Source organism: Callospermophilus lateralis, chromosome 7 (genome assembly GCF_048772815.1).
Source record: "Callospermophilus lateralis isolate mCalLat2 chromosome 7, mCalLat2.hap1, whole genome shotgun sequence".
In the NCBI taxonomy this organism is placed as follows: domain Eukaryota; kingdom Metazoa; phylum Chordata; class Mammalia; order Rodentia; family Sciuridae; genus Callospermophilus; species Callospermophilus lateralis.
In genome coordinates, this window is record NC_135311.1 from 62,388,182 (window position 1) to 62,410,365 (window position 22,184).

The 22,184-nt window shown below is 36.4% G+C and overlaps 1 protein-coding gene and 1 pseudogene across 1 annotated transcript; both read right to left on the minus strand.

The window, feature by feature from the left end:
* Window positions 1-2,894: 2,894 nt before the first annotated feature.
* LOC143404343 (endoplasmic reticulum chaperone BiP pseudogene) lies at window positions 2,895-5,389 on the minus strand (annotated as a pseudogene).
* A 276-nt stretch (window positions 5,390-5,665) lies between these two features.
* Window positions 5,666-17,210, minus strand: LOC143404344 (rho GTPase-activating protein 29-like). Its single transcript, XM_077110067.1, has 8 exons — window positions 17,191-17,210; window positions 16,764-16,896; window positions 15,835-16,023; window positions 15,426-15,563; window positions 12,137-12,369; window positions 9,058-9,373; window positions 8,823-8,931; window positions 5,666-6,516 (listed from the first exon to the last, which is right to left on the minus strand). Exons 1-8 carry the CDS (start codon window positions 17,208-17,210, stop codon window positions 5,666-5,668), a joined length of 1,989 nt encoding a protein of 662 aa, XP_076966182.1.
* Window positions 17,211-22,184: the final 4,974 nt, after the last annotated feature.

Consider the following 22,184-nt stretch of genomic DNA (forward strand, 5'->3'; position numbering starts at 1 on the left):
TTTAACAGAATGAATGCCCTTATATAAGAGGCTTCACACATCATTCACATCCCTTTCCCCCCTTCTGCTTTCTGTCAACTGATGACGCAGCAATACACGCCACCTTGGACAATGTGAATATGCTTAGTGTTACTTAACTGTACACTTCAAAATGGTCTAAATGGCAAATTGTAAGTGTATTTTACAATAAAAACATCAAAAGATGCATTTTCTATTGTTCAGTGTTTCCTGCTATTATTTAGTAATCACATTCATTAAGAGCACTAACCAGCCAGGCACAGTGGCTCATGCCTGTAATCCCACTGGGAGGCTGAGGCAAGAGAATTGCAAGTTCAAAGCCAGCCTCAGCAAAAGCAAAAGCAAGGTGCTAAGAAATTCAGTGAGACCCTACTCTAAATAAAAAACAAAATAGGGTTTTGGATGTGGCTCTCTGGTACCCAAAAAAAGAAGCACTAATCAAAATTTCACAACCCTGTATTTGAGATTCAATTCTGCTTGCTGCATCTCTGAAAACTAAAAGCATGTCACTTAGCTAAGCCTCAGTTTCCTCATCTGTAACACAGGAATTATAAAATGCTTACTTACCCATTAGAGGTTGCTGTGAAATTTCAACTTGGTAAAGTCTAAATACACAAAGCTCAATAAATGTTAACTCTGATTTTATTTTTAAGTTTTCAAACCAATATGATTCTTGTACTTTGTATAAAGAAGGCTAAAAACTGGCTTTAGCATTAAAAAGTCCATTTGTTCATTTCTCCTTAGTCCTTAATGTTATGGAGAACTATAAGATTACATGCCCTAAAACACATTTCATATTATAGTCAAGTGGTGAGCCCATGTGTTGACCACTGAGTCAATAGTTAATAATCTTAAAGTATCATATTCCAAGAGGAAAAAATTTCAGAGAAGCCACAATAACTTATTGTACTTGAGATAATTTACATATAATAATGTGTGTATAAACCTGTACATATAATTTTTATCAAGTATAATATGATCATACAAAAACATTGACTCACAATATAGTTCACACATACCAAGAATGCTATTTTATTTTTGTCCCTTTTACATCATATTTTAGGCAAGATGATGAAACCCAGAAAATAACAGGAATGGACTAGTTTATAAAAACTGGGTATTTTATAAGTGAAACACATTCAGTCATCTACATCTCTCAAATTGCAAACAATGTGACTTACTATACTCTCAAAATGAACTTAAATAAATTATTGCTCAATTCTAATGACATATACGTTTTCACTAGTTGATAGTCCAGGTAGAAAAAGTAGGTAAAGTGATTTATAAGTCAAAACATTTCATACAAAAGGATTTTGGGGGAGTACTGGAAATTGAACTAAGGGACACTCAATCATTGAGCCGCATCCCCACTCTTTTTATGAATTTTATTTAAAGACAGGGTTGCTAAGAGTTTTGCCATTGCTAAGTCTGACTTTCTACTTGAGATCCCACCTGTCTCAGCCTCCCAAGCTACTGGGATTGCAGGCATAATCCAAAGGAATGATTTTAACCAAACCCTCATAATGTCAGGAGAAAATGCATTGAAATTAAAAATATCTGAAGCACGCATTTTTTAGACCATTATAAAAAATACAAAAAAGGTTAAAAATGTCATAAAATAAAAATTTATACAGATAAAGTTAAGGGGTTAAAAACTATCAAATGTATTAAAATCATCTAAAGTCAAATAAGACATAATTTATCTATATAATTTAAATTATAATATTATATAAATATATTGCATGTTATATAATACATATATAATATAAATTAAATACAATATATTTATATAACCTTCTAATTTATATTATATATAATACATTTATTTTATCATATATACATATAATAAAAATATATATAAATTTTATGTATATTAATATATAAATATATATTCATAATATATTATATATAATTTATTTAATATACATACTTATATATTTGTATATAAATTATATATATTAATATATAAATATATAAGTATGTATATTATATAAATTATATATTACATATCAAAATGTTTATGATTCATATGTATTTAATATGAATTATACATAATATATGAAATATGTGTATATTATATACACATATAATAAAATAAAATATAAATTAAATATATAAATATTATTTTATTATCTATAACATATTTATTATATATCATATAATATATTTAGATTTATATTAATTTATATTATATTGCATATCATTGTAATGTAATTATATAATAATATAATTTCTATTATTAATAAGATAATAATACAATTATTATATTAGTATAATTAATATTAATATGATATATAAAACATGGATTATATTATAATTATATATAAACAACTTATATCATATAGATATATATAAATCTATTATATGTAGTATATAATAAATAATACATAATATATAATATATAAATATATTATAATTTAAATTATATAGTTTAGTTATTTGGCTTTAGATGGTTTTAATGCTTCTGATAGTGATTTATCCCTTAGCTTTATCTGTACAAATTTTTATTTTATGACAGTTCCAAACTTTTAGTATTTTTTTTTTTTTAAATAACAAACATTTATTGGTGTCACTTATGGTAGAAAAAAGTTCCTACACCAGATGTGCATGACCCAATCGTTAAATAGAACATTTCTGAGGTGAACACACATCCTGACCCACATTTTTATATCCAGTTTTTTAAGATAGCCAATTCCTCCTCTCTCTCTTCCCCATAACATGTGAGCAACTGCTAATGGAAAGCAGTAAACAGCCACTTGGGCTATTGCATTTTCAACTCCACTCTGAGGTGAAGATTCCAATTACATTTGAGACTTAAGTTCTCTTGGTTTTCTCCTAAGGAAAGTTCTGAGACCAGTATTTACAATATTACAGCACTAGCAGATCAGTGTCTTCAACTCGTCTCTTTCTGCTGTAGCCTCTTCACCAGTTGGGGGAGGGCCTACACTTCCATAGAATTTGCTGATAATTGGCTGAACAATTTCTTCTAGTTCCTTTTTAGTTTTGAAGTCTTCAATGTCAGCTTCTTGGTGGCTTTCCAGCCATTCAATCTTTTCCTCTACAGCTTTTTCCATGGTCTCCTTATTTTCAGAGGAAAGTTTGCCTCCCAACTTTTCTTTATCTCCAATCTGATACTTTAGAGAGTAGGCGTAGCTTTCCAAGTCATTCCTAGTATCAAGGCACTCCTTGCATCTTTTGTCTTCCTCAGCAAACTTCTCAACATCATTAACCATCTTTTCAATTTCTTCAGGTGTCAGGCAATTTTGGTCATTGGTAATTGTAATCTTATTTTTGTTCTCTTTACCTTTGTCTTCAGCTGTCGCCCCCAAAAATAACATTCACATCTATCTCAAAAGTGACTTCAATCTGGGGGACCCCACAGGAGGAATTCCAGTGAGATCAAATGTACCCAGAAGGTGGTTGTCTTTTTTCAGGGGTCCTTTACCTTCATAGACCTTGATTGCAACAGTAGGTTGATTATCAGAAGCTGTGGAAAAGATCTGAGACTTCTTGGTGGGTACCACAGTGTTCCTTGGTATCAGTTTGCTCATGACACCTCCCACAGTTTCAATACCAAGTGTCAGGGGACATACTTCAAGCAGTACTAGGTCACCTGTATCTTGATCATCAGAGAGTACACCAGCCTGGACAGTGTCACCATATGCAACAGCCTCATCTGGGTTTATGCCACAGGATGGATCTTTGCCATTGATGAACTCTTTAACAAGTTGTTGAATCTTTGCAATTTGAGTAGAGCCACCAACAAGAACAATCTCATCAATATCAGACTTCTTCAAGGCAGAATCCTCCAGTACTTTCTGAACAGGCTTCATGGTAGACCAGAACAGGTCCATGTTTTCTCTTTAAATTTTTCCTGAGTCAGGGTTTCAGAAAAGTCTTCTTCATAGAAGGACTTGATTTTAATTCTTGCTTAAAGTTGAGCAGACAGGGCCCAGTTGGCCTTTTCTACTTCATGCTGGAGTTTCTGCACAGCTCTGTTTTCTTTCCTAACATCTTTGCCAGTCTTCTTTTTGTACAGCCTGACTAAATGTTCCATAACACGCTGGTCAAAGTCTTCTCCACCTGGATGAGTATCTCTATTGGTGGCCATGACTTCGAAGACATCAAAATGTCAATGGGGAGAAGAGACACATAGAAGGTTCCACCACCCAGATCAAACACCAAAATGATGTTCTCTCCCTCCCTCTTATCCAGACCATAAGCAATAGCAGCTGCTCTAGGCTCATTGATGATCCTCATAACATTCATGCCATCAATAGTTCCAGCATCTTTGGTTGCTTGCCAGTGGCATCATTAAAAAAGGCTGATAGAGTAACAACTGCATAGGTAACCTTCTTTCCCAAATAAGCCTCAGCAATCTCTTTCATTTTAGTGAGAATCATAGCAGAGATTTCTTCTGGAGCAAATGTCTTAGTTTGCCCACCTCCAATGTCAACCTGAATGTATGGTTTATGTTTATGTTTCTCTTCAAACACTTTGAAAGGCAAGAACTTGATGTCTTGCTACACAGAAGGGTCATTCCCTGTGCTGCCAATGAGCCGCTGGGTTTCAAAGACCGTGTTCTCAGAATTGGAGATGAGCTGATTCTTGACTGTATCGAGGATCAGATGTTCTTCTTCAGGGGTAAAGGCCACATAATACAGCCTGATGCACTTTCCCTGATCATTGGAGATGATCTCCACTGGCCATTCTTGAACGCCCTGAAGCAGGAGTAAGTGGTCCCCAGGTCGATGACGACCATGGTACCCATGTCCTTTTCTTGTCATCCTGCTCAGCCATGCTGTGCAGAGCAGCAGCAGAACTGCAGCCACCAGAGAGAGCTTTATCTTGCCCTAGCTGTTGGCCACTTGCTCTCGTCAGCAGACAGCCAGAAGTCGCCAGCAATCCAGCAATAGGCTGAAGCTGACAGCAGTGAGGTTACAGGTCTCTTAAACTCAAGATGCCTCAACTCTGTTCGTCTGTGTTGTCTCTGCCAATGTCTCAAACTTTTTAGTATTGAAGTGCATTTTCTTTCTACAATTGTATTAATTACCATATGTAAAAACTGACAAGTAGAATTCTAGTAAACACAGATTGGCAAGCTTTTAGGCCACTATGTAAATATTTAAAAAGTTAAGTGAATTGCCAATGCATCCACACATGCTATAACAACACAAGTGGTCAAAGATGCACTAGAACATTATGTGGGAAAAAATATATTCATACCCAATCAAGATTTTTCAGGCACTTGCATTCAGAAGCATTTTATGAGTCAGCACCAGGTTTGCTCCAAAATAAAGCTCATTTTTCCCTACTGCCCCTCTTTGTTGAGAACAATATTATACATTAAAGATGCATTTACATGAATCATTTTATAGAGAATATTATTTTAAGTTTTAAATTATAATACTTATTTTATGCAAAACTTCAAAAACACAGAATTTAAAGACAATACCAGTGAGGCACTATCATTCTATATGACTAAAACACTATCATTCTATATGACTAGCAAACACAATACAAGGCCAAAAGGCAAAATATACACTTTGAAAATCCTATACAAAAGTGGTTCTGTTACAACATTCTTTCATAAAATAAACACAATACATAAAAACGAAACAAGAAAAAAAAACTGAATTTTGACAACCTACACAAACTGTGGCATTTCAAATTCAAGGTCTTGTACCTCTTCCATTTGTTTTAGCCTGAGTCCCTGGCACATTGGATTCATGTCAGGCAGGCCAACCTCCTCACAGTTCTCTTTAGGCTCAGCAGCTGGTTTCAAAGCATAAGCTGATGTGCTGTCTGCCTCTGGAACAGATTTCTCCACATGACTCAGGGGAGTAAGAGCTGTGCTAGGAGGCACTGTTGCTGAAGGTGAAGCTGGTCTCTCCTCAGTCCCCCTGACTTTGCTGGTCAGGATAGGTGGTTTGTAAAATGTTGTCCCGAGATGGGGCGGCAGTATTCTGGGTGCTCTTGCAGGAGCAAGACGGTGAGAATGAGAAGACAGTCTCACTGGTGCCTCTCTTGCTGAACTGGCTGGCGTGTTGGGCTGTGTGGCACCATTGGAATGGTCACCACTATCATTGATGCTCATTGTCACTTTTTCCTGGAGTACACTTGGCACAATCACTGCACTCATGCCAGTTAAGTTCTTTAGTTCACATTGTTGTTCCTGAGTTTTTTCTGAAATCTGCTGATCAAAACCATTAATTTGGGAGCCAACAGTAGTAGAGGTATCTTTTATATTAACTCCTTCAAAGGTAAGATTCTGGCAAAACTTGTCTGAATTGACATTTCCCACATTTCTCCTGTTTTTCTCATTAGGAGAGCTTGCAAGATGGAATCTATCTACAGGCAAACAGCAACATCTGATCTTGGTGCTTGGCATAGGCCTCTGTATATCATTTGTTGTCACATCAGATTTCAGACTAAGTGGTTTCGTGGTTTTACATATATTGTCCATCTTTTGTGATGATGATTCAGGTTCTTTGTGATCTGAAAAAGAAGAGATTTTTTTTTAACTTCATGAAGCTTGGTTAATAAGGAAGTTGGTTATTATGAATGGGCATTCTCTCAAACAACAGAGACTTACATATTTTTCCAACACTATTTTCTCAGTCATCTATGCAGAGGAATTAAAAATCCATACAATATTAAAGGCACATTTTTAATTAAAGCATTACTTTTTAAAATTTATCTTAATAGTATAAATAGTCACAAAGCACATAAAATTAAAAAAAAAACACTTCCTGTAGTTACTTGTTTTAATATACTACCCATGAATGAATATTTTCTGTGTTAAGACTTTCCTGATTTCAACAGGCAGACAATGGTAACTCTAGAACAGTAACACTATTCTGTACACCAACAAACTCCATGTCCTGAATCCCAAGGACTTTGCCTGTCACTTAATCTGCTTTCCAGCTACATTCTGTCCATACTGAGGGCAACACACCAGAGAGGACTTGGATGCTCTCCCAGCTGATCCACTAATACATGGCAACATCCTCTGCACAAAGGAAGGTTGAAGAGCTGTCAGAATTGCCATTGTGCTACTGGTTCTGTAGACTCCAGACTTACCTTCTTCTCTTTCTCCTCTAGTCTGGTCCCAAGGTCCCTGTTTTCTCACCTACAACCCTAGCATCTCCCACTCTGTCTTTGCTGCATGTGCCTTAGAAGCTCCTGTTACTAGAAAGGTGCAGCCCTCTGGCCATGATCCTCTTCTCCCTGCTGAGAAACATCAGACAATTGTGTGCCTTGCCACTGGTCTGATGGCTTTCCAACAGCCCTGTTCATAGCCCACAGTCCTCATCCCTGCCACCTGGTCCTTCTCCCACATCCTTGGGCAGTGGTTTGAAGACAGGTGCACAGCAGCATCACTTGATGATGATCGCAGGTCATCATCTCATCTGACCTCCTTCCTCACCTGAGGCTGTTGGCCTCTCTTCCCTGGTTCTCAGGCAGTGCTCATGTGATTTGCTGTCCTGGGCCCTTCTCCACATTGATAGAAGGGAGCTGAGCCATTGTGGTTGGATGGCAACCACCAAAACATATTTACAGTCCTGCAGAACTTCTAGCACCACTTCTAGCTGCCTGGGTGCTGTCTCAGCTCCTGCTCCAGTTCTGCCCTGGGCAAGCCTAATGCACTAGCCCTACCTGCCTTCTTCTGTCAAGACAAACTCCTATGTGGAGATATGTTGGCATGTGTTGTTAATGATCTTCTAAATAAAAGGTTCAGAATTACCTGGTATGTAATGAAAATTTCAAATATTTTAAAATTATTTATTGTTATTACTATACCTACCTGGGAATCCAATTTCATTGGACAGCAAAACAAGGTTACATTTAGGAATGAGACAGGATGAGGTTCAAATCCTGAATCAACAATAATTTAAGGACATGACCCTTGGCATTATTTACCTTCCTGAGACTGTTAACTATGGCTTAAATGAGGCCAAGGTTCATAGCACAGAAGTGCTGATAAGATCAAATCAGATAAATGGAATCAGTGAGTCCAGTGTTTTTCTTTGCAGAGAGGAAATGGACTCTTTGTTTTCAGACTTTCTCAGGCTACACTTATTGATATTTCATTAATTTTATATATCAAATTTAACATTTATGACTATATATTGAAAAATTCAGATTAAGCTCTACTAGAGCAGTAAGGAATGGAAGGTTTTCAACCCCCTTACCAGAAATGATACACTGAAATAAAATGATTAAAAACAGTGAACAAAAAGACTGGAGCCAAGAAAATGGAAGACATGTGTGCTTAATGTGCTAAAGTTAGGCCACAGGTAAAGGGACATCAAAAAACTTTAGGAGTCTATTTTTTTTTTTTTTTTTTTTGAGTTTCAGGAGTCCAGCTTTTTTCTGTTTTGACTTTAATTGATGACAAAGAAGTGAAGGTGAAAACAAATCTCAGAAAGAGAACAAAAATAATTTATGAATTTCAAGATATCTTTTTACAAGAGAGAAACAAAGCATGATATTCATTTAAATGACATTCACTAAACTTTCTCAATGGCTAGAAAAGTTAACTAATAAACCCTTGAAGTTTGAACTTACCTCAACTTAATACCCCTTGTTTTTTTTAAAGGATGAGTATTGTAGATGGACACAATATTTTTATCTTTATTTATTTGTTTTATATGGTACTGAGGATCCAACTCATGGCCGCACACATGCCGAGGCAAGCGTTTTACCACTGAGCTACAAGCCCAGCCCTCACCTTGGTTTTTAATCACGACTTCTTGGCAAGGTTTGAAATATGCAAGGATATATGTTACATGACCACTCACCAATGAGACATGCATCCCATTTTTCCAATGCATTTTGCTTGCGTTCTGATTCCTCAAATGATGTAGCCAATTCATAATTTTTAATTTCAATATCTGCAGTGTGAATATCCTATTGAAACAAGAAAAGTTTTAGACTAAAAGCAAAACACATCTCAAAACAAACAGTTCAAAGACTATTAACTTGTTAACATAAACATCACAAATTTAATGCAATTCTGTAATGGTCAAAACTCACTTGCTTCATAGAAAAATATTGTGACTTTGTGGAATGTTCTGTTGATATTACGGGTTTGCAAGGAGGGCTTTCATCCACCCGAGGTGCAACAACGTCAGTACTAGATGAAACATTTTGTGGCTCTAGGGACCCATCAAAGATCATCTCTGCATTGGTAATGAGGAATTCGACCAACAGGGCCTGATTGGCATATGCAACAAGAGAGGAGGAGATGGTACCAGGAGTGGTTGTAGGCCTGGGCCTCATGACACAGGGTCCAAATACCACCCCCAAGTTTTTTGAGTTCATTAGGTTTTCTTCAGAATGGTCTGCAACCCTGAAAAGAAGAACACATAAAGTGTATGAGATTTGCCTAATAGATGTCTTTAATGTTAGTTTACTATGACTTGAGAAGGTTGGAGAAAACTCGGGCTATAGAAGACTACAAAACGTTTGTCAAGGGTCAAGTTTGGTGGGTCCAGGGAAAGAATCCTTTGTTTCATTATGATACTTACCACACACCAAACTGAGTTTCAGAGTACTATATTAGGATAAAATGCATGTAAGTAGAAGGAACTACTGAACTCAGTAGCAGAAGGAAGAAAAACACCTCTAAAAATTGCTCCATCATTGTATGTGGGATATACTCCCTTTCCAGTATAAGAACTGGAAACTGAAACAGCACTGTCAATTTCTCTCTCACTGCCCAGTTAGTTTTCTTTTTTACAAAAATAATTTTTACCTAGAGATGGACACAATACCTTTATTTTATTTATTTATTTTTATGCAGTGCTGAGTATCAAACCCAGTGTCTCACATGTGCTAGGCAAGTGTTCTATCACTAGCCACACTCCCAGCTGCCCACAGCTAGTTTTCTAGCCTGGATGGTTCTCTCTCCTGAACACCTCTCTGTTCTATTGCCACTATCAATGTTCTGGTTTTACTTCAAACACTCTCAGCTTGATATTTCTATGACTATCCAAAGAAATCTGTCTCTGCCTGGTTTAGCTATCAGGATGATACTAGATTCATCTATGGGTAAAGTAGCTGTGATTGATATATATATTATATATATATATATTATACATACACATACATATATATATAGTGAATGGGGTAGCTTTGCTATTTGTCTTTCAGAGGATTCACCACTGATGTATAGAAATGCATTTGATTTATGGGTATTAATTTTATATCCTGCTACTTTGCCAAATTCATTTATTATTTTAGAAGTTTTCTGGTGGAGTTTTTTGGATCCTCCAAGTATAAAATATGTCGTTGGCAAAAATGGTAATTTAAGTTCTTCTTTTCCTATTTGTATTCCCTTGAATTTCTTTCACCTAATTGCTCTGGCTAGAGTGGCAAGGATTATGTTGAACAATTTTTAGATGGAATGCTTCCAATTTTTCTTCATTTAGAATGATGTTAGCCTTAGGTTTAAAATAGAGAGCTTTTACTATGTTGAGGTATATTCCTACTACCCCTAGTTTTTCTAATAGTTTGAACATGAAAAGGTACTGTATTTTGTCAAATGCTTTCTCTGCATCAATTGATAAAATCATAGGTTTCTTCTCTTTAGGTTTATTGATGTGATGAATTACATTTATTGATTTCTGTATGTTGAACCAACCTTGCATCCCTGGAATACACAACTTGATCATGGTGCATTGTTTTTTTTTTCATATGTTTTTGTATGTGATTTGCCAGAATTTTATTGAGAATTTTTGCATCTATGTTCATCGTGTAGATATGGGTCTGAAATTTTCTTTCCTTGATGTGTCTCTGGCTGGATTGGGTATCAGGATTCTAGCTTCACAGAATGAGTTTGGAAGGGTTTCCTCCTTTTATATTTCATGGAATAATTTGAAGCCCTTCAAGATATGAATAGTTAAAAAAACTGAGGTATATATACACAATGGACTATTACTCAGCATTACAAGGGAATAAAATAATGGCATTTATAGGTAAATGGATGGAGTTGGTGAATATCATGAAGTAAGCCAATCCCCCAAAATCAAAGGCCAAAATTCTCTCTGATAAATAAATGTTGATACATAATTGGGTTCCTGGGGATGGAGGAACATTGATTGGGCTCAGGAGAGGGAAGGAAGAGGAGGGGTATGGGGTAGGAAAGATGGTGGAATGAGACAAACATCATTACCCTAAGTACATGTATGACGGCACATGTGGTATGACTCTACATCATGTACAGAGAAATGAAAATTTGTGCTCCATTTGTGTACAATGGATTGAAAAGCATTCTGCTGTCATGTATAACTGATTTGAACTAATAAATTTTTTTAAATTTTTATTTTATTTATTTATTTGTATGTGGGACTGAGGTTCGAACCCAGGGCCTTGCACAATCTCTACTGCTGAGCCACAATTCCAGCCACAAAAAATAAATTTAAAAAAAATTTAAAAAGGACATCTTAATTACTGTCAGAAAGGTCTAGCAGGCAAATCTGAATATGTGAAATTCCTGATTCCAAGTTCTTTGGTGGGCATAGAAACACCTTGGTCAACTAATCTGCCAGGTAGGTAAGATTTTTTATCAAGTCTCTAGGAAGGGTAGCACAGTTCCTGCTACTGCTTGCTATATTGTAGCCTAATGAAATCAAATTTTCTAAATGCAAAATGCTTTCTTGTGTCTCCATGTCATTTCTCTGCCTCGTATGCTCTTCTGCACATTCAATACCAAATCACCACTCAGTTCTTAAAATCAGACACAAGGCCTTTTGCCTCTTCTGCTCTATTCCTACCCCCAAAACTTCCTCTGCATGCCTACAAGCTGTGCACAGCTACTAGAAAAAGGATGATGGTGAACTGTGGTTATATACAGACCTGTACCCCAAGAGGATAAGCCCACAAATAGCAGAAACCCTATATTTCCACCCTAGTTTCCCCAGCCAGAGCCTGGCACACAGGAAGCATCTGAGGGAACCATGTTTGCTGCATGAACATGTATTCAATGTCTCCCTCTCCCAACACATAATAAAAACATCCTAAAAATCATTTTGAAAATCATAACAATATAAATGTACTGAATACTATTGCCCTGTTGAATTAAAAATGGCTAAGATGGTATAAAAATTCTTACCTCTTAAGATGGATGATAAGGTAATGTAGAGTGTTAAAATTGAACGGTGGCAATTTTCTTACAAGGTCCTTGGTTTTGAGAAAAATTTGGTTGATATCTGTACACATATTTGGAGATGTGTTGTCTTCAGAGTTGTCCCTTTTGGTGTCCTGTTCTTGGTTAATTTGTTGGATGACATTTGCAAGCTGCATAAATTCCTGGTACCATTGGAATAAAACCAATGGTTCTGGTAGCTAAAGAAACAAAATTATATTAAAAATACCTTTGGGCTGAGGTTGTGGCTCAGAGGTAGAGTGTTTGCCTAGCACATGCAGGGGCCTGGGTTTGATCCTCAGCACTACATAAAAAATAATAAATAAAATAAAGGTATTGCATCCCGCTGCAACCAAAAAATAAATATTTTGAAAAAATCTTCTGCCTGTTTTCTTTGTTAAAGTCAACTATAAGAGAGAATTACTCAAATAATTTAGCATGTCCCTTTAGATTAACAAAATTTTCTAAAGTCAATCTGTATTTATTGGTATCATTTTCAGTATTGGGGATTGAACCTAGGACCTCAAGCATGCTATGCAAGCACTCTAGTACTGAGCTTCATCCCTGCCCATAAAATATAATATATATGTTTGGTTGAGAAGTGACTTAGAAAGCAAATCAAAATCTTGACTATAAATTATATTTATGTTAATAACAAATTAATGGATAATGAGTGAAATTCTAAACTTTAAATGAAGTTTAAGCTTTAAGCTTCATTATGGGATTTTAAAACTCTTCTATTCACATCTGCCCCCCAAATATATAATCTTCAGCTGTTTTACTGGAACAAACATAGAATAGTGAACAGAATCTATAAAATGAATCAGAAACCCATGGATTTTATGAGTAAGGGGTAAAAATATCAAAGTGCTAAAGGGCACAGATTTTACTTAGGCAAGAATGAAGATCAGCACAAGATAATATGACCTACAAAAACATACTGTCAACATCTCATGAAACTTTCAAACAGGCTGATTTGCCATGAATAGGTCAAAAGAAGTTCTTACAACAAATATCCACTGCCATAATGAATTTCAATGTTTCTACTGACCTACAATAAAAAATTCAGTGAATCGTTGGCTACCTGATGTCCTGTAATATCTGTGGGAAGTTAAGGTGTTGCCCTGTGATCAGTTTCTATCTTCAACCACTCTGGGATCTGAAGCAAGTCACATCACCTCTTGGAGCTTTAGGTCAATGAGTCAGATAAAGGCTACTCTCTAACACTATTGCAAGAATTGAGCACACTTTGCCAAATGAAAGTCTTAGACATATAAAATTCCTCAACAGAATGCAAGTTTATTGTATTGGACCCAATTCATCTCCTTTCCCTGACTGACTAAACAAGGTTAAGGATGACACATTATGAGACTTCCAGTCATTCAAAGGTATCAACCTCCATTTCTCAGTTGAGGGATCTGTAGAATGTGATTAAAGGGTTATCAATGGTTTCCTGGGCTAACATTGTAGACCCAGCAATTTATACTTAATTTCTTTCCCTCCTGCAATTCCACTAAAATGCAGTAGGCTCATAAGGACTAGGAAAATAGAGAAAACAAAAAGCAACAATTCACAAGTAGAAGAGCAGATGAATAAGTCCTGATGCAGCATTTCCAAGGGAACTGACTCTTTGTCACTCAACATGATTTTCAGAATCCTAAAGGGATGTGGACAATCACTACCAGGTCCTCTGATCTTGGCTTAGGTTGCAGGTGGGCCAGCTGAGAAAGCTTAGCTCTCTATAGAATCCTGTCTCCACTCCATGTACTAGGGCAATCTCCTTTCTAAAACTGGAAAATTTTTCTCTGGGCAATGGGATACAGAGGCTCTCTGAATCGAGGCAATGCCAAACATAAGGACCACAGAGGTAACTGTTTTCAAACGGGGATATGTTGGCTATATGCACACTGAAAGCACAGATCCTACAGTCTTAGTAACCCTGGCTTCCACAGTATTGGTACTGCATCTCTAGGCAAGGAAAAAACCCTTTCCTGGGGGACTGGGGTTGTGCCTCATGGTAGGGCACTCATCTGGCATGTGTGAGGCACTAGGTTGGATCCTCAGCACCACATAAAAATAAATAAATTAATTAAAAGTATTGTGTTCATCTACAATTAGAAAAAATGCCTTCCCAGGAGGATCACACCAGTGCCAGAACAGGGAACTAGAGACATGTAGTTAGGCATATACCAAACAGTCCACCTAGACCACTTTATAGTAAAGTTCCAAGTTTTTAAAAAGCCTTGATGTGTTCAAGTGCTTCCAAAATGATTTCAAGTCAAAACTCATGTAACTAGCCACCATGAAAGACAAAAATCAAAATGGGTGGAAAAAGAACAAAATGAAGGTCTAAAATGATGCTGTCAGTATGCTGGCAACTAGTCAGATATGGTGAAAGAGTACTGGAAATGCAACTGATCTAAATTGAGATGTGTTCTAAATGAAAAATAGATACCAGATTTCAAAGAAAAAGAGCTGCAATACAAATACATAAACAAAATAACTCATAATTTGAAAAAACAGATATTCAAAATGTTAAATGATATGTTAAAAATCACTTCACTTTATTTTTAATTTTTATGTTGCTATAGAAAATTTAATGTTATATATGAGGGTCACATTGTATTTCTACAGAGGTTAGAGGCCAAATAGAGAAAAGAACCCTTAATGAGAAAAATCTATGAACATCCACAATAAAAGAGCATCATATAATCATTTAAAAAATGTGATCAAAAGAATAGAAAATCAGACTTCTTGAATATTAAAACATGATCTCACAAATGGAGTAATTTACTTATTCAAGAAGAAAAAGACAAGGAAATGTCTTAGAAAGTTTTTGAAGAAAAAAAGAACAATAAAGAAAAGGTAAGGGAACTGGAGAACAAGTATGCTTGCCAAGCAAGTGCAAGACCCTGAATTTTTAATCCCCACGAGTACAAATAACAAATTTATAAATGTTTATATGTGTGTTTGTGTATGGTACACACACACATCTCCAAAGAAGAGCTTCAAGTACAAGGGTGGGAGAATGGCAATAAAAATCAAGAAAAGTTCCAAGAACTAAAGTGCTCACAACTGACGGAGCTCATGGAGTGGCCAGAATACTGGATGGAAATATATCCACATCAAAGTACATCATTATAAAATCTTAGAATAATGAGGGGGGTGATGACATAGTCTATACCAATGAAAAATATTCAATATAAAATATTTTTGCTCTTTGCATTTGATGGTAGGTTTAGAATAAAACTTTAACCTTTTGTAAGTAAAATTTCAACACATCACAGATATCGTGTGAAGAAAATTCGGACAGATCTACTAAATGCCTTCCGTTTTCCAGAGCTCCACACATGATTGCGATTTTTGCCTTGTTGCCACTGACTCTATAGATTCCCTTGAAGAGAAAAGAAAAACAGAATGCAATATTTCACTTTAGTACAAAGGGCTAAATGCAGACATCTAGACAGAGTTGATGTATCTACTTCAATTTTTATTAGTATTTAAAAAATACAAGTTGAAGTCAAATAAATTAACATTTTCCAAATAAATGTGAATAAATTTAGTTATTACAAATGGAGAGTGCTGATTTTCTTAAAATCTCTTTTTCATTAAATCAAATCACAAAGGCATTTATGTTTTTAGAGTTTTAAGAGTAAACAACATACTTGTAAACTCAAGGCAGTCCTTTCGATTTCTGAAGTACACATTTTGATTATGAAAGGAATGCCATCTGGCTCCTTTTTGGCAACACAGGACAATTCTGCTCCAAATAGGTGTATTTTCCCCCGAAGTTTACGATGTCCGCAAACGATGGTTAAGTTTGCCATGCATTTTTTATGGCAGATAAGAAGACACTATAAGAAAATGATATTTGAAAACTGATTGACTCACCTTAAAATTATTCACAACTAAGCAAAATACAGGCCGACTAATAACGACAAAAATAAGTGAAAAAGTACTATTTGTGGTTTGTGAATTACATTTAACAGGAAAACAAATAAGAAAACTACAAAAATAAACTGTGGGACTTTATTAAACATGTACTGGCAAGCTAGGTGTGATGGCATATGCCCATGATTCCAGCTACTTGAGGGGTTGAAACAGGAATTTCACAAGTTAAAGGCCAGACCAATCTAGCAAGAGCCCATTTCAAAGCACAATTTTAAGAAAGAGTGTATGGGCTGGGGATGTGGCTCAAGCGGTAATGCGCTCCCCTGGTGTGCGCAGGGTGCTGGGTTGGATCCTCAGCACTACATAAAAATAAAATTTAAAAAAAGATATTGTGTCCACCGAAAACTGAAAAATAAATATTAAAAATCTCTCTCTCTCTCTCTCTCTCTCTCTCTCTCTCTCTCTCTGTGTGTGTGTGTGTGTGTGTGTGTGTGTCTCTCTCTCTCCCTCTCTCTTTCTCTTTTCTCTCTCTAAAAATATGGCATGTACAAGACCCTAAATTTAGTTCCCAGGAGTACAAACAACAAATTTATATATATTTAAATGTGTGTTTGTGTGTGGACACACACATCTCTAAATAAGTAAAATCATAACAAAAAAGTATATAGCAAAAGAAAAAATTGTGATTCCAAAAAGATTTTACCTCTTGGCATTTAAGACCTTGAAATATGACAATGTGTTCACAGTATCTACATCTTGCTGGATATCTCCATTTTCTGAACTTATGGGTGGCAGCTGCTTTTGCCATTAATGATTGCTGAAATGTTCCAAGGGAGCTGGGACCTTACAACAGAAATGTTAGTATGTAAGAAGGGTAAAATGACAAAAACATATACCACATGATATTGTACATGGAGTAATTTTTAGACTTTGAGATTACTTATATATTACAAAAAGCTATTATTTTGAATTTCTAACATAAAAAAGCATCTGATTTATTGATCTCTTATAAAACACACATTTTTTTTCTTTTTTTATTTACTTATGACAGTGGAATGTATTACAATTCATATTACACATGTAGAGCACAATAGTTCACATCTCTGATCATATACAAAGTATATTCATACCAATCCGTGTCTTCATTCATGTATTTGGCATAATGATGACCTTCTCATTCCACCATCATTTCTAACCCCATGTTCTCTCCCTTCCCCTCGCATCCCTCTGTTTCAGAGTCCTCCCTTGTTCCCCCTCCCTACCCCACTATGAGTCAGCCTCCTTATATCAGAGAGAACATTTGGCATTTGTTTCTTTGGGCTTGCCTAGATTCACTGAGCATTATCTTCTCCCACACCATGCATTTATTTGAAAAGGCCAAGATTTTATTCTCTTTTATTGCTGAGTACATAGGATTTTGGAAGAACCCTGCATGTTTTTATGCAGAAATTAACAAGTTGATTCTAAAGTTTATATGAAAATGTTAAAGGTATTGGAGAGCCAAAGAAATTTTAGAGAATCTAGACTGCTTGACTTTACAATTCACTGTAGAGCTACAGGATTCAAGCCAGTGTGCTTTTGGCCTAGGAAGAGACATGCAAATCAACAGAATAAAATAGAATCCAAAGTAGACTCTCTTGTATTTAGTGAAGCTATTTCTTTTTTTAAAATTCATTTAATTTTTTTAAATACATGACAACACTGGAATGCATTTCAATTCTTATTACACATACAGAGCACAATTTCTTTTATCTCTGGATATAAAGTATGTTCACTTCAGTTTATGCCAGTATATATGTTCTATTTTTTTGCATTACAATTTTTAATACACATATATACCACAATTTTTCATATCTCTGTTTGTATATAAGGTATGTTGACACCCATTTCAAATCTTCATATATGTACTTTGTAAATGATGTCCAACACATTCCACCATCCTTGCCAATCCCCTTCCTCCTCTCTTTCCCTCCCACCCCTCCCTAGAATTAATCTCATCCTCCCATGCTGTTCCTCCCAACTCAACTATAAGTCACCCCACTTATAGCAGAGAAAATATTTGGCACTGTTTTTTAGGAATTGGCTGACTTCATTTAGCATTATCTTCTCCAACACCATCCATTTACCTGCAAATGCCATGATTTTGTTCTTTTATCATGCTGAGTAGTATTACATTGTGTATAAATGCCACATTTTTTTTTTGTCCATTCATCCACTGAAGGACATCTAGGTTGGCTCCACAGTTTAGCTCCCATCTTCTCTCTCTACCCCATCTACTGTAATTCATTTCTCTCCCTGATAAAAGATTCTTGGTTGGAACCCATTATCTTTCCAGTTTGAAGTATGTTGTTCCAGGATCTTCTGGTTCTCAGGGAATATGTTGAAAAATCTGCTGTTAACCTAATTGGTTTACCTTTATGTGTAATCTGATTCACTTCTCTTGTGGCTCTTAAAATTCTCTCCTATTTCTGTATATTGAGAATTTTCATTATAATGTGTCTTGGTATGGGTCTGTTGTGATTTTGCACATTCAGTGTCCTGCAGGCTTCTTGGATTTGGATTTCCATTTCATCCTTCATGTCTGGAAGTATTTCTGATATTATTTCATTGAGTAGTTTGCACATTCCTTTGGTTTCGAACTCTGTGCCTTCCTCTATCCCAATGACTCTTAAATTTGGACTTTTTATGCTATGCCATATTTCTTGGGTTTTCTGCTCATGGTTTCTTATCATTTTTGCTGTGCTGTCTACATTCTTTTCAAGATAATATACTTTGTCTTCGTGATGTCCTATCTTCTAAGTTGTATTCTCTGCTGGTGATGCTCTCATTTGTGTTTTTAATTTGGTTCATATTTCTTTCATTTCAAGTAATTCTGATATATATATATATATATATATATATATATATATTTATATATATATATATATATCCTCAATTTTCAATCACCCTGTAGAGGTCATCTTTTGTTTCTTGGATTTGTTTATGTAGTTCATTGTCAAAGTGATCTTTCACTATCTGTATTTGTTGTCTAATGTCTTTTTTGAGATTCCAAAACATCTGAATAATGTAAATCCTGAAATCTTTCTCTGTCACTATTTCTGCTGTTTCTAATTATTCTTCTAATGATGCATTGTCTTCAATTGTGGTATTTTCTTCCCTTGTCTTTTCATGTTGCTGGTATTTCATTCCTGCTCTGTGGGACTGGTGTGTTATTCTTTTTACCCTATAGATTTGTACTGCTCTTGTATATTCCAAGATCCTTTCTTTGTGGGGAGAGACAATGGTGACATTCCCAAAATAAACAGTACATCACCTATGTGTAAATTACTGCTATTAAGACATTCATAGTTAGTCTCAATGTCTAGTAATTCTAGATTCAATTATAATTTAAAATATAATCAGTAGTTTCATAGAAGATGTACACTTTTTTCTGGTGGTGGACAGAGAACTAGAGGTCAGGTATCTGACTTTATGTTAAGGGCAAAAGATGTGAGGGCAATGGATTAATAAAACTTAGAAATTTGGAGGAGAACTCTAATCAAGAGAGTTAGTAGCAGGGGAATAGACAGGAGGTAATTTAGGGGAGACAAGTATGTGGGAGGACAGTAGAATGCATAAAAACAAACACGTATATGTGTTTAGAAAATTACAAGAAGTAAAAATAGTAAGAATTAGGAGGTTGAAAGAGAAAGAGGGAGGAAGAAAAATAAAAAGGAAGTAAAAAGAAAAGAGTGAGAGAGAAGTAAAAAAAAAAGAGGGGTGGCTTATGTAATTTCTTTATATTATATTATTCTGGTGACTCAGTTCTATTTCATGCAAAGTTCTTGGTTATATGTTGGGGTTGTGAGGACCAGAGGAGGAGGGGTAGAGGAGAAAGAAAGAGGATAAAATGGAAGAGAAGAAAACAAAAAACAAAACAAACAAACAAACAACAAAATACTCTCAGAGTTCCCTTTTCTTCTCTTTTAGTAGGTAGAGTTGTCTATTCCAAGCTTGGTTCTCTGCCCTCAGTGTGGTGTAGGTAACCAGTGTGAGAAGACTAAAGCTCTCCCTCTCTTGTCTGGGCTTCCCTAATCTTGGTCTCTCTGAGTTGCTCCTAGGTTTTAGCCCCCTCCCCTCTCTTGCTTATCAGGTCTCATCTGGGGGACCTCACGCCCTCCAACTTAGGATTGCACCAAGTGGGCAGTGTCCTGGTGGCACTGCACTCCTGTTCAACTGAGAGCTGATTTTGTGCTGATAGTTTCTATACCGAGTTATTACAGCTGGGGGAGTGGATTTGGAACCCAGGTACCTGTTCAGTCACAGATCCAGCTGGTAACCACACCCCCCAAAGATGGTGAGAAAGGTCAAGTCAGTCCTTTTCCCAGTCGGGGTGTCTGGTTAGGTGGGGGAGCTGGGATGTCCTTGTGCTGTGCCTAGAACGTGGTCTGGGGACCTGCATGGGAGCAGAGCATCCCCTGGAGTTCTGCCACTCCGCCGAGGTGCTGAGTTGGTGTCTCTGCTCCCCCACTTGAGAGTCGCGCCTGTGCTCAAACTGTGGGCTTTGGGACTGAAGCCTGGAGTCTCACCTGAACACAGAGGCTCTGAGTTCTGCTTGGTGTTCACAGCTCTGGTGGATTCTGTGAAAATCCGCTGGATGAGGTCCTGTCACATGAACTGAGATGTTGTGTTCCCTGAAGGCAAGACCCCGAGCAGGAGAAGCCACCTGATAGCTTTCTCTGATTCAGGCACAGAGCAGCTTGAAGCAGGATCTCCTCTACTCTGCCACCTTGGATCCCAGTCAACCGATTTCTGTCAGAGATGCCAAAGTAATTCCGTGGTCTTTCAATAAGTGGTGCTGAAATTACAGATATCCATAATGTGAGGGATGAACATCAAACCTTATTTCAGCCAACTCTAAAATGAACAGAAACCACACACCTAAACATACAACCTAACACTATCCGTCTTTGAATTCAGGGCTATGAAGGGCAGCTGCCTATTTTTATAAATAAAGGATATTTTGGGAACACAGTCATGTTGATGTATTGTGTATAATTGCTTTTAAGCATTATTAATTATAATGGTAGTAGAGATAAAAGACCGTTCAGGTATTGATAATTTTTGAAACTGAGGTTGTATAAACAGAGTTCAAATACTGTTTGGCCTACTTTGATGCCTGCTTGAAATTTCCCATTATGAAAACTTGTTTTTGCTTTTTTAGTCTACCTTCAGATCTACTCTGGGCTATCTCAAGATCATCCCCATAAGCTCCATCACTCTCCTTCCCATTTCTCTCCAGCAAGGCTCAACCAATCCTAAAGTCCCCTGAATGTCCTGGGGAAGCCAGCCATTCATTCTAACATGCTAAGCACAAATGTGAGATCATTGTGGTACTCAATGAATATTAGAGAAATATATTAAATGTAAAATTATGGAAGGTTCTGTCTGCATACACCCTGAAGTTGAAAGTGAACTTACCCTTCCCTAACACTTCTATAAACATATTAATTAGCTCCTACCTCTTCCTTTCACAGGAAGACTATGGGGCTAGAGTGTAGTTCAGTGGTAGAGTGCTTGCCTAGCATGGCTGAAGCCCTGGTTCAATATGTAACACCACAACAAATAAAATAAAAGGAAGACTGTGACATTTGAAAACTTTTTCAGCAATACACCCCTAAACTCTCTTCAAGAAAAATAAAACTCTTATCAAGGGAGGCATTATTGCCGAAAATCTGCTCTATGAACAAGGTGGCTCAATTCCTTATCATGTCATCATAAAGACAATTAATAAAACACATACCACTTTCCACAGAAAAGACCAGAATGTGTTCCCAAACTTTATCAATCCCCTGTATTCTTTACACATATGAATTATTTTTATGTGTGTGGCTCATCACCATGATGAAAGTGAATGGGAAATTTAAAAGAAAAAGCAAACCAACTACTCTCAAAGCTTCAAAGCAGCGCTATTGTCTGTGACTTGTTGTCTCAGATCAAGTGGTTCTGGCTTGATTTGAGAACCTGCACATTCTGGCCACCTACAGAGCTCTCTTTCAGATTCCTCAGTGGCTCTGAGCAAATGGCTGCACTGTCAAAGCAGTGAGATCCTTTGTGCAGGAACCCCGCCCCACACTTCTGTGCT